Source organism: Artemia franciscana, chromosome 7 (genome assembly GCF_032884065.1).
Source record: "Artemia franciscana chromosome 7, ASM3288406v1, whole genome shotgun sequence".
NCBI classification, from domain to species: Eukaryota; Metazoa; Arthropoda; class Branchiopoda; order Anostraca; family Artemiidae; genus Artemia; species Artemia franciscana.
Window position 1 is genome coordinate 39,123,712 of NC_088869.1, and position 13,755 is coordinate 39,137,466.

The window sequence follows — 13,755 nt, forward strand, 5'->3', positions numbered from 1 at the left end:
AGGGGGAGGGGGAAAAGGATGAAACTGAAGATTTTGTGTTGGGTGCAAGAGAGGCCAGAACCGCCATTGGAGTAGAGGGCAAAATACATTTTCAAATGTAGAGGAGGGGGGATAATTAACCTAAACCGATTTTGACGACACTCGTTAAGAATTGAAAACGTATGATGCTATGCATCATACAATTCGCTGAATATTATAGTTTTGAACATTACATTACCCAAATTACTTCATGAGTACATTCTTATATTTGCACCTTCCCCTCCCAATGAGCAAGACCCTCCTCCTTCCATTCTTTTTTTATTTTCAATGAAAATACCCCAAAAATGGCATGTTTCAAGTTCTGAGGGAGGGGGTTGGTAAATTCCCCACAGCCTCCTCCTTCCGAATTGATCTGAGGAGTGTAGTCTAGGACTTGTTTACAGCAATAGAAATTATTATATTTTGAAAGTGTACTGAAATAGGAATTAAATTGTAAATCTGTCCTTTAGGTAGCAAATTAATCACCTCTTCAAAAAAATTACTATCTGTCCTGTAGATTTGTTTCAATTTGTTTCAGTAGATTTTATTCAGAACACAATGCTTGTCTTAGGCTATAATGCTGGGTGTTCTTTTTAGGGTAAGGAGTAGTAGCAGTAAATAATAAGTAAGTAAGACGGCACTAGACCCTTAAGGTCCAAACAGGTGGTGCTGATCTCCGTTTCGTGGCCCTTCAGCCAGGAAATGCAATGAGGGGTTGGGGGCCAACCATCCTTTGCTTTCACATACCCATCTTGCTTACCTTCCCCAGTATTCTCCAGGTACCTATTTAGAGCTGGGTCGATTCTGGCTGAGCTTACAGAGTCATGCCACTGACCCCCGTCCCAAACCAAATAACTGGCTACGCCTGGGATCGCACCCGTGCCCCTTGGACAAAGAATTCTCAAACTAGCGCAACAACCACTTAGCCAGGACGGCTAAGGAAACAAGGAAGAAGGAGATATCTAAAAAAAAAAAAAAATCTAGTATAATTTAGGCTCCGGATCGATTCCTGAAGTCATTCATCTTTACTAGCTTGCTTCTCCAGATAGTGAATAGTCTTGAAACTAGTAATAATTCGGTCTCAAAGCTTTAGGCTACTTAGGCTACAAATTAATTTCTGGAAGTTTTATATGTAAATTTACCCTTTAACCTAATATAAAACCAGATAAAAGAAACATCGTTTGATTTTCTGTATAATGTTCTTTCCAAATGTAATTATGCTAGCCTACCATTCCAATTGCATTCCAGCCTCCCCCCCCCCTCTAATGTCCAGATAAGTCTTAGGCTACATACAAAGCTTTGCTTATTTTGTGGGTTTGTGATCATTTTCTTAGTGCTTGATTAATAATGCCAAATATTAATACTACTAACTACTCATTGCAGCACCAAGTCACCGGAGGCAAACACAGCTGAACAAGCTTCTTCTCCACATTCCTCTTGTTTGTCAAAGCTTCACTAGTGACCCACTCCCAAGAAGTTCTAATTTTTATGAAATCCTTCCTTATGACCCATTCCCACCCCGTTTGGTAACAATCTGATTTTGTTTGGCCCTAGATGGACGGCCAAAATCAACAACCTTTGGCAATCTGTCAGCCTTTATCTGTAAAACATGTCCTAGCCGTTTTAACGGCTCAATATGTTCAAAATTTCACCCTTTACTCCCTCCCATCTATTCCCTTTTTCATTCAAATCTTTCTTTATAAAGTGTCCCCAGTTCATTTGAAGACATTCTGCCGTATAGAATTCCGAAGCCCAGAGTTTTTTTGGAATATACCATCTTTTATCCATGAAATGTTACCTAACCATGTTAACCTTTCTTTCATTGTAGCCCTAGGAAATGAGGGTGAACCGCTATTTTTGTACAGGCTATTCTTTGATATACGGTCGTATAAACGAGTATCCTAAACTGTCCTTAGATAATTCCATCGGAAAACGTCTGAAATATCTTCTTGCCCTTTCGAAGGGCACATAGTTTTCCGTATCTAATCTTAGTTCGAGACTTACCTTTCTATTCTTGCAAACCTTTGCAACTGTGAAAAAAAACGTGTCTTGGCTGTTAGACTTTTTACATCTTCACTGTACTTACTGTTCTTGCTAATACCGCTACCTAGAGTGGAACTTTCCACTCCGTCAGTATTTTGTTACTTCGAATCGCCTCTTTATCCTCATTTACTCCCTTATTCTCTTTTCCGTAAATTGTCGAACCTAATGTCGCATCTCAAACTCTCAAAACTACCAATACAATTTTTATAATATTGTTATCCATGACAACCAAACCCCCAGCATATTGTAAGTCCAGGAGTGTTATACCTTCGCTGTTTGACACTATTTTCTCCCATATCCCTTTGGGGATATGGGGATATTTGGGGATATGGGGGATATCCCTTTGTTATATACCTTCGCCGTTTGACACTATTTTCTCCCATAACCTTTGCTTTATCCCTTATAACATAGTTCATAAAAATAATCTATAAAGCCGGAATAAGATACAAATCAGCTCAAATCCCGACTCCCTGCCGTACCAACTATTATCTTATGAATACCTCCCCCATTTAACTGCATCTCATTTCCCTTCATTTTCCTGTATTATTATCTCCGACTTTTTTTCTTGCCTTTTACTTTAGCTGCTCGGATTCATTCAAAATAATGTATGATTTGGCATGCCGTCATAGATACCAAAAAACTTCTTTCCCAGCTTTTCCTCAGTCGTTATAATTTTGCTTTATTTGCGTTGTTATATAATTCAGTAGAAGCCAGGAATGTTCCTGTTCAGTATCACTTGTCATCCTGTGTAATTTTGCACGTGTCATAAATACTAAATTTTAATTCCTCCTTTCCATTTATCAATAATAGAATCACACACCCTAAACTAACATGTTCCTTTCATTGTATTATAATTCTACTTTGTCTTCTAACAGCAGATTTTGTTGTGAAACTTTTCCTTTGCTATTCAATGTGATTCATGCTATTCCTTGTTCCTTCAGTAAATGTTTTCTGTCAGCCTATGCGTATAAATGTGTATAAGATAATTTATAAAACATGGTAGTAAATGGGTTTGATAATCAACTGATCGTTGATTGTTAAATAATATTTAGATTAATATAGATGTCGCCATCGAAAAAGAAGTTGAAGGTGATTTGGTTCTGAACGATATTGGCCAAGGGGTACCATTCCGACCTGGCAGCTTTGATGGGGCGATAAGCGTTTCTGCAATTCAATGGCTTTGTAATGCAGACAAAACTTCACATTCACCTGCTAAAAGGCTCCTTAAATTCTTTTCAACTCTTTATGCATCTCTGGTAAGGTCTTTGCCTCCAATTTAATTTGACTGTAATTTTAGATTAAGATTTAGTTAGATACTTATTCTTATTTTATACTTGCTTCTTATTTTTATGTTTCCACTATTCTTGTTATTATTTCTTCTATTCTCCGCCTATTATAGCGCAGTGGGTTGATCTGCTTGACAATACGGAGTGCCAGGGTTCGATCCCTGCTGCAGCAAGGTTAGACGATTATTCAGATGTTCATATTATCAGAAAGTAATTCTTCTATTCTTCTTATTCTTCTTATTTCCACTTACTGCTTATTCTTATACAATATTTGTAGTAGCATAAATATATACATATTTATGTGTTGATTCTATGCAATTTTGTTCTTTCTTAATATTCGACTCTAAGCTTAGATGAATATCTTTAATATTTCAGGGGTCTCTGGGGGAGGATTTTGTACCTGAGGCTGTCATTTTAAATCGAAAAAACAGCTGATGGTGCTCTATTGGGCTAGTCCTCTGAAGGAATCTTGACCCTCTAGAAGAGGGTCGAGATATATATATATATATATATTATATATATATATATATATATATATATAAATATATATATATATATATATATATATATATATATATTATATATATATATATATATATATATATATACTATCTTTATAAACGAGCAATAATTGTATATGTATGTAGTTAATTATTTATGTATCTTTTCTCGAAAACGGCTCCAAATCTTTTCGGGAAAATTGGTATCTTGGGATATTTTCGCATAAAAAAAACGATCTAGATATGTCAGAAGTTTGAAGCCTTAAGTTTGGTTTTTGCAAATGTCGTCTGTCGAGCTAGTCCTTATTAAAGCTAGAGCTATCAACTAAGGTCCCTTTATAAATAGACCCTAAATCTAACGCATTTATCTGCCAAGTTGACATAAAATCTCAAGAGGTCCTTTCGTACTATCATGAGTAAATTTGCCTTGGGGGTGGAAACCAACCTGGCTTACGCCGGTCTGAAGGCCAGAAAAATGAAAATTTGCACCATCGACTGGGACAACACCAATTCGGGCAGCTAAAGCAAAGGCCATTGCTAAATTATCTGAAGTAATCAAAATCCATAAACATAAAATGAAAATGAAGAGCGGACACGGGAGGTTAGAAGATATGCGAAAACGACCATTAGAGCCTGTAAAAAATGAAAATGAAGAGCAAAGACACGCGTTTAAAAGACAAGTGACCCCGAGCATCTGAGCGAGTCAAAAATGTAAATGGAGAGCAGACACACGCGGTTGGAAAAAAGCGGCGGTGTGTCAAAAATGAAAAGGAAGAGCAAAGACACACATGGATAGAAGACATGTGCCACCTAGCAGATGAGATCGGTGTCGTATGTCTCGTCGTACTCAGTGTCAAATTTTTTTTCGTACTCAATATCAAATTATATAAGTATTTCTGGCTATGAAAATAATTATTTATTTTGGGACAAGGGAGCAAGAGCTACTTTAGGGATTGGTGGCCATGACCAAGAAGACCTGTTTTTTTTTACATTAAATATCAAATCATATCGTTTTACTAGCTACAAAAATAATCATTCCTATTTTCAGAATAGAGCCAAGAGCCGATTTTGGCCCGGTGGTCGTGACCACAGTGACCAGGTGGATTCTTTGGAGCAAATGTCAAATCATATCAGTAGTTCTAGTTACAAAATTAATTATCTTATTTTCAGAACAGAGGAGCAAGAGCCGCGTTACAATTTTACCCAGAAAACCCAAAACAAATTGAACTGATAACTACTCAGGCAATGAAAAGCGGTTTCACTGGTGGTTTAGTTGTTGACTTTCCCAATAGTACAAAAGCGAAGAAATATTTTTTAGTTTTGATGACAGGTGGTCCTCAGCCATTGCCCCAAGGCCAAACTGGAATGGAAGAAGGAACCTCTAATCAGGCCATTTTTAGTAAAAGGCAAGTAGTAAATTCAAACACTATATTAGGTAGACATTACTTTAGTAGCATTTGAACGACTATAAAAAATATATTTAAAATCAATATGCTCTGTCTTATAGCCTTACAACTAATGGTTGAAAAATTATATTTATAGATTCTATTTATATGAAATTCTGCTTATAATTCTAGTGATATAAAATCCTATTTATAATGGGTATGTTCCGAATTTGTTAGCTATTCTGTAAGAACTCTGTCTGAGGCTTATTGAGTGTTACTAAATACCCATATTACCATGTTTTGGTTTAATTCCAAAGTGTATCAGAATAAACATCAGTGCTGGAAACAGACTGACAAATTATTGTGTAGCGAGATTAGAAATATAACAGCACATTGTTCAAGCTGAAATTAATATATTACTACATTTTTATTCATGTAAAGATATTAATTATTTATGAATCCTACTTTTTTCTAAGCATTGTATTCAAATAATCTGTTTTTCATACTTTCTTAAAATGATTTCTTTGAAAAAACTACCTTTCGATTTGTAACTAATAGAAAATATAGTTTGATATTTTTGTTTTATTTTCCAATTTTCTATCTTTCTCACTTTCATTAAATATGACTGTGGTATGCTTCTTCTTGTTTGGATTGTTTTTGAGACGCTTTTGCATAATCTCATCACCAGAATCAAGTTCCGGGCCCGGCAGTCTGTCGTTGCAGGCGAGTTCGAGCTCCTGGTCCCGCAAAACCAAGCAGAGATCAATCTTACTGGGTTACTACAGGACGCGTAGGCATATACTTACGATTTCTTGAATATCCCTTGTTAAGAAGCCAGCCCCCTACCTCCCAAACTAAGAGACTTGGAGCTAGTTCAATTGTGCAATTTCTCTCGTTCAAATAGTTTTAACTCCGTGTACCCGGGCTCATCTAAACTCCTGGAACGGTCCAGAGTAACTCAAGGTTAAGTCTGAAACATAATAAATGTTACAAATACTCTTTGAATGCAATAATTATATTTTACGTTTACCTCGTGTACTACTTTAGGTGTATTATTTGTCAGCTCATTTATTGAACAGATGGTGTTGTGATAGTTTATCACAATGTTTCAGTAGATCTTTAATTGAACAGATGGTGTTGTGATAGTTGTATCACAATGTTTCAGTAGATCTTTAATTGAACAGATGGTGTTGTGATAGTTGTATCACAATGTTTCAGTAGATCTTTAATTGAACAGATGGTGTTGTGATAGTTGTATCACAATGTTTCAGTAGATCTTTAATTGAACAGATGGTGTTGTGATGGTTGTATCACAATGTTTCAGTAGATCTTTAATTGAACAGATGGTGTTGTGATGGTTGTATCACAATGTTTCAGTAGATCTTTAATTGAACAGATGGTGTTGTGATAGTTGTATCACAATGTTTCAGTAGATCTTTAATTGAACAGATGGTGTTGTGATGGTTGTATCACAATGTTTCAGTAGATCTTTAATTGAACAGATGGTGTTGTGATGGTTGTATCACAATGTTTCAGTAGATCTTTAATTGAACAGATGGTGTTGTGATAGTTGTATCACAATGTTTCAGTAGATCTTTTCACTAAATCTAATTTACATTTAAAGTTCACCGAACCCTCAAAAAGAGGTAGAAAGCTAGAGCTCTGGTGTCAAGATCCGTGAAGTGATACGACATCTGTAACCCATGGGTCCTAGCTGCAGTAGCTTTGCAAATCTGTTTAGCTTCAAAATTACTGTTGATAAAACTTAAAAAAAAATACTTTGTTGGTCATACTGTAAATGATTTGAATTTCAACAAAATCTCAACTTAATTTTTTCTGGTTTCAATGTTTACATTGTAATATTCTTTTATAGAAATAGCCTAACATTTTTGAAACATTATTAAGAAACTTCAAATTTTTTTTAGTTTTAGTCGCATACGAGTTACCAACTCGATAACCAAAGAACGATAATTTTCCAAAACCAAATGTTTATACGGTTACTCCTCTTGAATTATCGATAAATATATGCGACACTCCATAACTGACATAGGGATAAGGTGAATATTTCGGGTCGTCATTTATATTCCCTGTGTCCCGGTCGTCATTTGTGTCCCAGTCTGTAATTTATCTTTGAGTGTCCCGGTCGTCATTTATATTCCCTGTGTCCCGGTTTTTAGTTTTCTTTTTCTCCTTTATTTTTCAGTTTTTTCCTTTTTTTTAGTTTTTTCTTTTTTGTTTTTTTTAGTTTTTTTTATTAGTTTTTAGTTTTTTTTTCTTTTTAGTTTTTTTTGTAGTTTTTACCTTTTTTTTATTTTTTTAAATTTTTTTTTTATTTTTTAGTTTTTTTACCTTTTTTTTATTTTTTTTAGTTTTTTTAGTATTTTCTTTTTAGTTTTTTTGTAGTTTTTATCTTTTTTAGTTTTTTTTCTTTTTTTGTATTAATGCTAAAGCCAAGGTTCGAACCTGGAACCTCTCGGACCTGGAACCTGGAACATAACGCTTTACCAACTCAGCTACTTCGGCTTGAATATTTTTCTTTGAGGTTCCCGGTCCGTCATTTATATTCCCTCTGTGTCGGTCGTCATTTGTGTCCCGGTCTGTAATTTATCTTTGAGTGTTTTTTCTTTTTATTTTTTTTAGTTTTTTACATTTTTTCAGTTTTTTTCTTCTTTATTTTTCAGCGTCACTATGAAGTACATATCGCCGAACCTTTGTTTTTTAACTTAATCTGGTAGGCATTGATGACCTTATCCAAGTCAAAATCCCAAACCCAATCATCATCGCTATCATTTCCAGTTTTGATATGTTTTGACCCTCGCTTTCCAGGTGGATTTTCATCTAACTGCGCGGTTTTGCGTTCTTTAGCCGCAAGCCTGTTTTCTTGCTGTTCTTGTGATTCCTCGGCACGCTTTCTTTTCTTACTTTCTCTATCAGCTGCAAGCCTGTTTTCTTGCTGTTCTTGTGATTCCTCGGCACGCTTTCTTTTCTTACTTTCTCTATCAGCAGCAAGTTTTTTGGCATAGACTCTTTGAGCAGCTTCCTCGGCTGTTGCCATTGTAGGTTCTTCAGTCATTTTACAATTAAACATTTTCCGTGAACGCATGTCTTAAATATCTTTAATGACGTCACCGTCATAGCAAAAATGACGACAACTAACTTCATGACGTCAGTCGACACAGAAACATGACGTCACTTGACAGACAGACAACTTATTTTTATATATATAGATTATATAATATTAATAATAGGCATTCTGTGTCAACAAAGATTTGAATCGGTGGTTCATGCAACAGGAAAGTTTCAAAGCTATCAAATTATTCAATGATACCTCTTTGGTGGTTTTTAATGTTTTCTAAACAGGTATACTAGAATATTTTTAGAAACTGTCCTTTCCTGCACTTTAAAAAGAGAATTGTGATGGCAACATTGCTGCGTATAATGGCACACCACCTTACTTCCCTTACCACAATGCCGCAGCATCTTACTTCCCACCAAGTACGATTCATGTAGGACCTTCTGTTTTTGCGGATGTGATGGCTAGAATGGAGGACCCCTTCCCCCCACCCCCACGAGGGTCAAATTGGGAATAGGCCTCAAAAACCAGCTATGACACGGTTCTCTTGCTTTCTACCAAATGTAGCTGGAGTTTGATAACCCTCTCTGGTGGATATTATGATAACTAGAATTTACGTACAATCTTACCTCGCCCACCCCCTCCCCAAAGAGATGGGATTGGGTTAGTATACATAACAGGCACAATTAGGATGATAGCTATTACTTTCCACTAAGCTTGGCTAAGATTTGACGACGCCTTCTATAAGGTGTCGTTTTGGGTCACCTTTCTTCTTTTCCTCAGGGGTCGGACTAGGTATGGACGTTCAGAAAGCGGACATAGAACACTTGCTCTTACTTTCTATTTGAGATCCAACAGCCACATCTGGTAGATATTCTGATGACAAGAGTTAAGGAATCCACCCAACTCCCCACAGAGATTGGACGGGATCAGGACTCCAAAAGGGTTTCATGGGGAAAATTAACACTCGCTTTCCGCCAAGTTCTTTTGATATTCAGTAATCTGATCTTTTAGATATTGGATTAGAAAAATTTGCCCTTTCTCTAGCCCCCATAGAGGTAGAATCCGGCACAAGTAGGTTACTAGCCCTTATTTCCAGCCATATTTGTTTAAGATTTTTAAACTTTTACGGTATTAGGAATTTATGGATTAAGCATAGGTTGTACCAAGCTAACCCCCCCCCCCTAAAGGTCTAACAGGACACTACAACTAGGGCTAAAACGGGCATTAAAACTAGGGCCAAAATATACATTATAGACATAGGACATTACAACTAGGGTTAACTAGGGCTTAAGTTTTAGACTTCAGATAAATTTGTATCTTTCATTAAGCGATCTTTGTATTGAAAGAAGTTTCTAATTTTTTGTCTTACTGTTACTACACAAGAAACAAAATATTTCAACGCAGTAATTTTGCTCCACAGCATAATGATAAAATCATTTTGATACCAGCAGCGAAACCCGCCGGATAATGGGCATGGAAAAGGCAAAAAGATTATATAATGTTTTATGAGGATCGAAAACCTTGTGACTGTATAACGAGATATACCTACTTGGTAGGGTAACTTCAGGTACTCGTTGTGCACCGTGCATTCAAAGCTAAGAGTTACTGCGGTTAATAGCAAAGCATATGGGATATATCGAATCCCAATGTACCCAATTGTTCAGTTAGGGACGGGGGTCAGCGGCGTGACTCTGTAAGCTTAGCCAAAGTCGACCCAGCTCTAAATGGGTACCTGGAGAAATCTGGGGAAGGTAAACAGGAAGGGTGTGCGAAAGCACAGGATGGTTGGCCCCCAACCCCCCATTGCACTTCCTGGCTGAAGGGCCAAGAAACGGAGATCAGCACCGCCGGTAGGGACTGTAAAGTCTTATGCCGTATCCTTTACCTTTTACCTTTACCATATAGGTATTTGTTATTGGGCGTATAATTGGATATACTATTTCTAATGTTGGTATATTGTTCTAACGTTAATTACTTTTTTTGAAAGTGCCCTCTAAAGCGGAATACATAGCTTCCGATTGATACTTTTACTTATTTTTTAAGATGGCACTGCCTATTTTCCATAAAAAAATAAAGAGACTACTTTACAATTTATGGTTCATGGGAAACCAAAGAAAACCAACTGAATTATATTAATTTACTCATATAAACTTATTAATTTTCAATAGCGTTATTTTCGTAAAAAATTCTGATTTCAGAATTTTTTTCTCTGATAAATTAAAATTTTTGATTTAATGAGATTAAAGATACAAGTTCTATAGATTATACTGTTCTAAATCCCCGTTTGTTCCGTTTTATTGTTATCTTTTTCTCTCTAACTACTTTTAAACATATGTTTTCGTGTCTACCAGTGTCCCTCCTCGTGTGTGAATCCATCAAAAAAAAAAATCAGTTTCCAGCCTCTCTCCCCCTCCCTACTCCGTGAAATAGAGCAAAGGGTAGAGTATACACACGCACTGTAAAAACTTCAATGATTTTTTGTAAATAAACTATTCCTAGGACTTATTTAATAGAAATGTAGTTCATCATGGTTAATAGATCAAGAAAATAACCTAAGGTTTTCGGTTCTTGGTTTTCGGGGTCTGACTAAAAAAAAAACGATTAAAAGTGCGTTCCAATAGCGAATGACAATTTCGAGTATCTAATTTATTTAATCTGTTTTCTTTTAGACAATTTTTGTTCCTTCTCTTTAATTCATTAAATAAATGATTCGTTTGTCCTCCCTCGCCTCCTCTTCTCCTTCCTCTATTCTGTTTGTCTCTTCCCCCTTCTCTACACACCAAGGAGTCTTCGTGGGGATTTTCCGGGGGTACAGTGTGTTCATTGTTTGTTTTTTTTGTTTCATGATGCATAAATATTATTATATTTATTATTACGTTTATCCTACACAGTGGTAGTTCTTTCCTCTGTTACGTCCGGGATAAAAATTTTGATTAGCACCCTTGTTTCCCAAAAACCTGGTGCATTGAAGAGGCATGCAATATCTCCTTCTTTTATGCGCGGTATGTCAGTTTTGAATATGTAGGAACATATTGTCAGGGTCCAAGTTACCTCTTAAATGTCAAAATCTATCATTTTTGACAACCCCTATAATAACGCCAATGGACCCCTCCTCCTTTTACTCAAGATATATATCTAGATACACAACTGGATTCCAAGAATTAGACTGAAGGTTGTCTCTTATCTTGCCTATGGAATATATGTTTGGATAATTAATTTCGATTCAATTAACTTATCATATTTATTTGTGTTTTTTCATTATAGGGAAAGGGTAAAGCAAATAAGACAATCAAAATCGGTTAAAAAGAGTCGAGACTGGATTTTAGAGAAAAAGGAGAGAAGAAAGAGGCAAGGAAAGGAAACACGTGAAGCTACTAGATTCACTGGACGTAAACGGCCTGGTCATTTTTGATAATAAAAATTCATACACAGTTTTAAGTTCTTTAAACGTATTGCAATGGCTTTGGAAACGAAAGAACGCTGGTCCTTCAGAAGCTAAATTTGTTGAGGCTAATTAGGGTAGAATATTGGAAGCTACAATAATGACAGTGGTCAAATATAGCTCTGAAGCATGGGTGCTCCGAAAAGTGGATGAAAATTTACTAGATGTTTTCCAGAGAAATTGCCTACGGATTTTTCTGGATACCCGGCTGACTGACCGTATTTCAAACAGTAGGTCGTACGAAAAATGTGGTTCAATCCCGCTTTCTTGGGCTATAATGAAAGAAAGGTTGAGATGGCTAGGCCACGTTCTGGGGGTGAAGGATGACAGATTGTCCTTTTGGCCATCCGTCTGGGGCTAAACGGAGAGCAGGTCGTCCTCGTTTGGGGTGGGGGGATGTCATAAATAAAGATTTAAAGGAAATGGGAACTTCCTGGGAGGGTGTAAAGAGGGGGGCCTTGAATAGATTGAGTTGGAGGAGGAGCGTGCGTAGCTGTGTTGGCCTCAGACGGCTTGGTGATGCGGTGAGTTATTAGTAGTAGTAATTAGGGTAGAAAGATAAACAACCCGAAACGAAAAAAGAAATTATGGTCTTTGAAGATTGAATCATTCTTCTGGCGTCAATTTGACTATTCGGGAATAAATGTATTGAAATATATTTTCTTTATTCAAATATATTTGAGCAAATATTTTAAAGTTATGAAATTTATTTTTCTAGCCGGATGGTCAAAACCAGCCGTGTACCTACTTTGATACTTTTAACTGCTGTTTGTTTAATGGAATATTTTTAACTGTTGCTGAACAAAACAGTTTTACTAAAAGGAGATTTGTGACGGGGTTCTCCCCCAAGTGAGGTCTTCAGTACCCGGGCCGGTGCTTCATGGGATCTTAAATCAGGATAGTAGAATTTTAGCTTCGGACCCAAAGGCATCTGGAATCTGGTGCCCTAGACAATCCAATAAATGAAATACATTCTATCAAGGCCTTATCCAGGGGGGTTACTGGGTTTTAATCACCCCCCCCCCGGACAAAAATCCTAGATACGCCCTTAGGTTGTATGATAGTATCTCCCTATATAGAAGGAGGTCCCTGTATTACTTACATACTGTATCAACTAAAAAAAAAAAACACTCTGACAAGTTTTATAATTTCGGTACGGAGGGTAGGATCTCTGAGAATTTTTATCCCAGATTTATTTCTCGGTTAGGGTAATCACCCGCATTACAGCTACTGCGCAAGACTTTTTAGTTATTTTCACTCCATTTTTATTCTTGGTGGCAGGGGAGGTTTGGAGGTAGTGGGCCAATGACGATTTATCCCCAGTTTTTCCCCTCTATATTATTGAATTTTATTCTCCTAACATAGCCGTTTTTGCAATTAATGATCCTATCTGTGACCTTTTTATGTTGGGGTAATCAAGGGGTTGCCCGCTGTCCGCCACCTGGCATTCATCTCGGAGCGCCACGTGTGCCACGTGTGCCATACGGTTCAGCCACAACTGGTAAAGTTTCACCACGCTTGATATGTGCCACCGGGTTTATATGACTTCTGAAAGTATGTGACCCCTTGGAGATATATCTTTACACATTATTTTATTAATCTCTTTATGTCACTGAAGTTAGCAGTCAGCATTGCCAGTTTCAGTCACCTCTATGAGTGTACACGAGCATCCCTTATTAGGCCACGTGCTTGCTGAAACTCTTATGGACAGCCAGGCAACCAACGCTTATGGTAATCAGGATGGGAACGAGGAATACCAACAATGGTCACGTGCATTTTAATGGAAACATCGCTTATTTACAGGTCACTGAAGGTTTACCATTTTCACGACTTTACCCTGTTCTGGTGACAACTGTCAGGTAGACAGTCGCTTCCCGAGTTCTACAGTTTAAACCCATTCCGTGATAGCAGAAGCCTCAATATCCATTTTCATTCTAGTTAGTTAGTCATAGTCATGATTCTAAGGGACATGGGTGTTCTTTACAAAATTAGTCAAGTCCATTTT

At 36.8% G+C, this 13,755-nt stretch overlaps 1 protein-coding gene across 1 annotated transcript in view; it reads left to right on the forward strand.

The window, feature by feature from the left end:
• The window catches only part of LOC136029261 (probable 18S rRNA (guanine-N(7))-methyltransferase), a 38,636-nt gene extending 26,894 nt beyond the window's left edge, over window positions 1-11,742 (forward strand). The window contains exons 4-6 of the mRNA XM_065707502.1: window positions 3,124-3,317; window positions 5,018-5,253; window positions 11,573-11,742. Of these exons, the coding sequence (XP_065563574.1) occupies window positions 3,124-3,317; window positions 5,018-5,253; window positions 11,573-11,720 (578 nt within the window). The 3' untranslated portion in view covers window positions 11,721-11,742. The remainder of the gene's footprint in view (window positions 1-3,123; window positions 3,318-5,017; window positions 5,254-11,572) is intronic.
• Window positions 11,743-13,755: the final 2,013 nt, after the last annotated feature.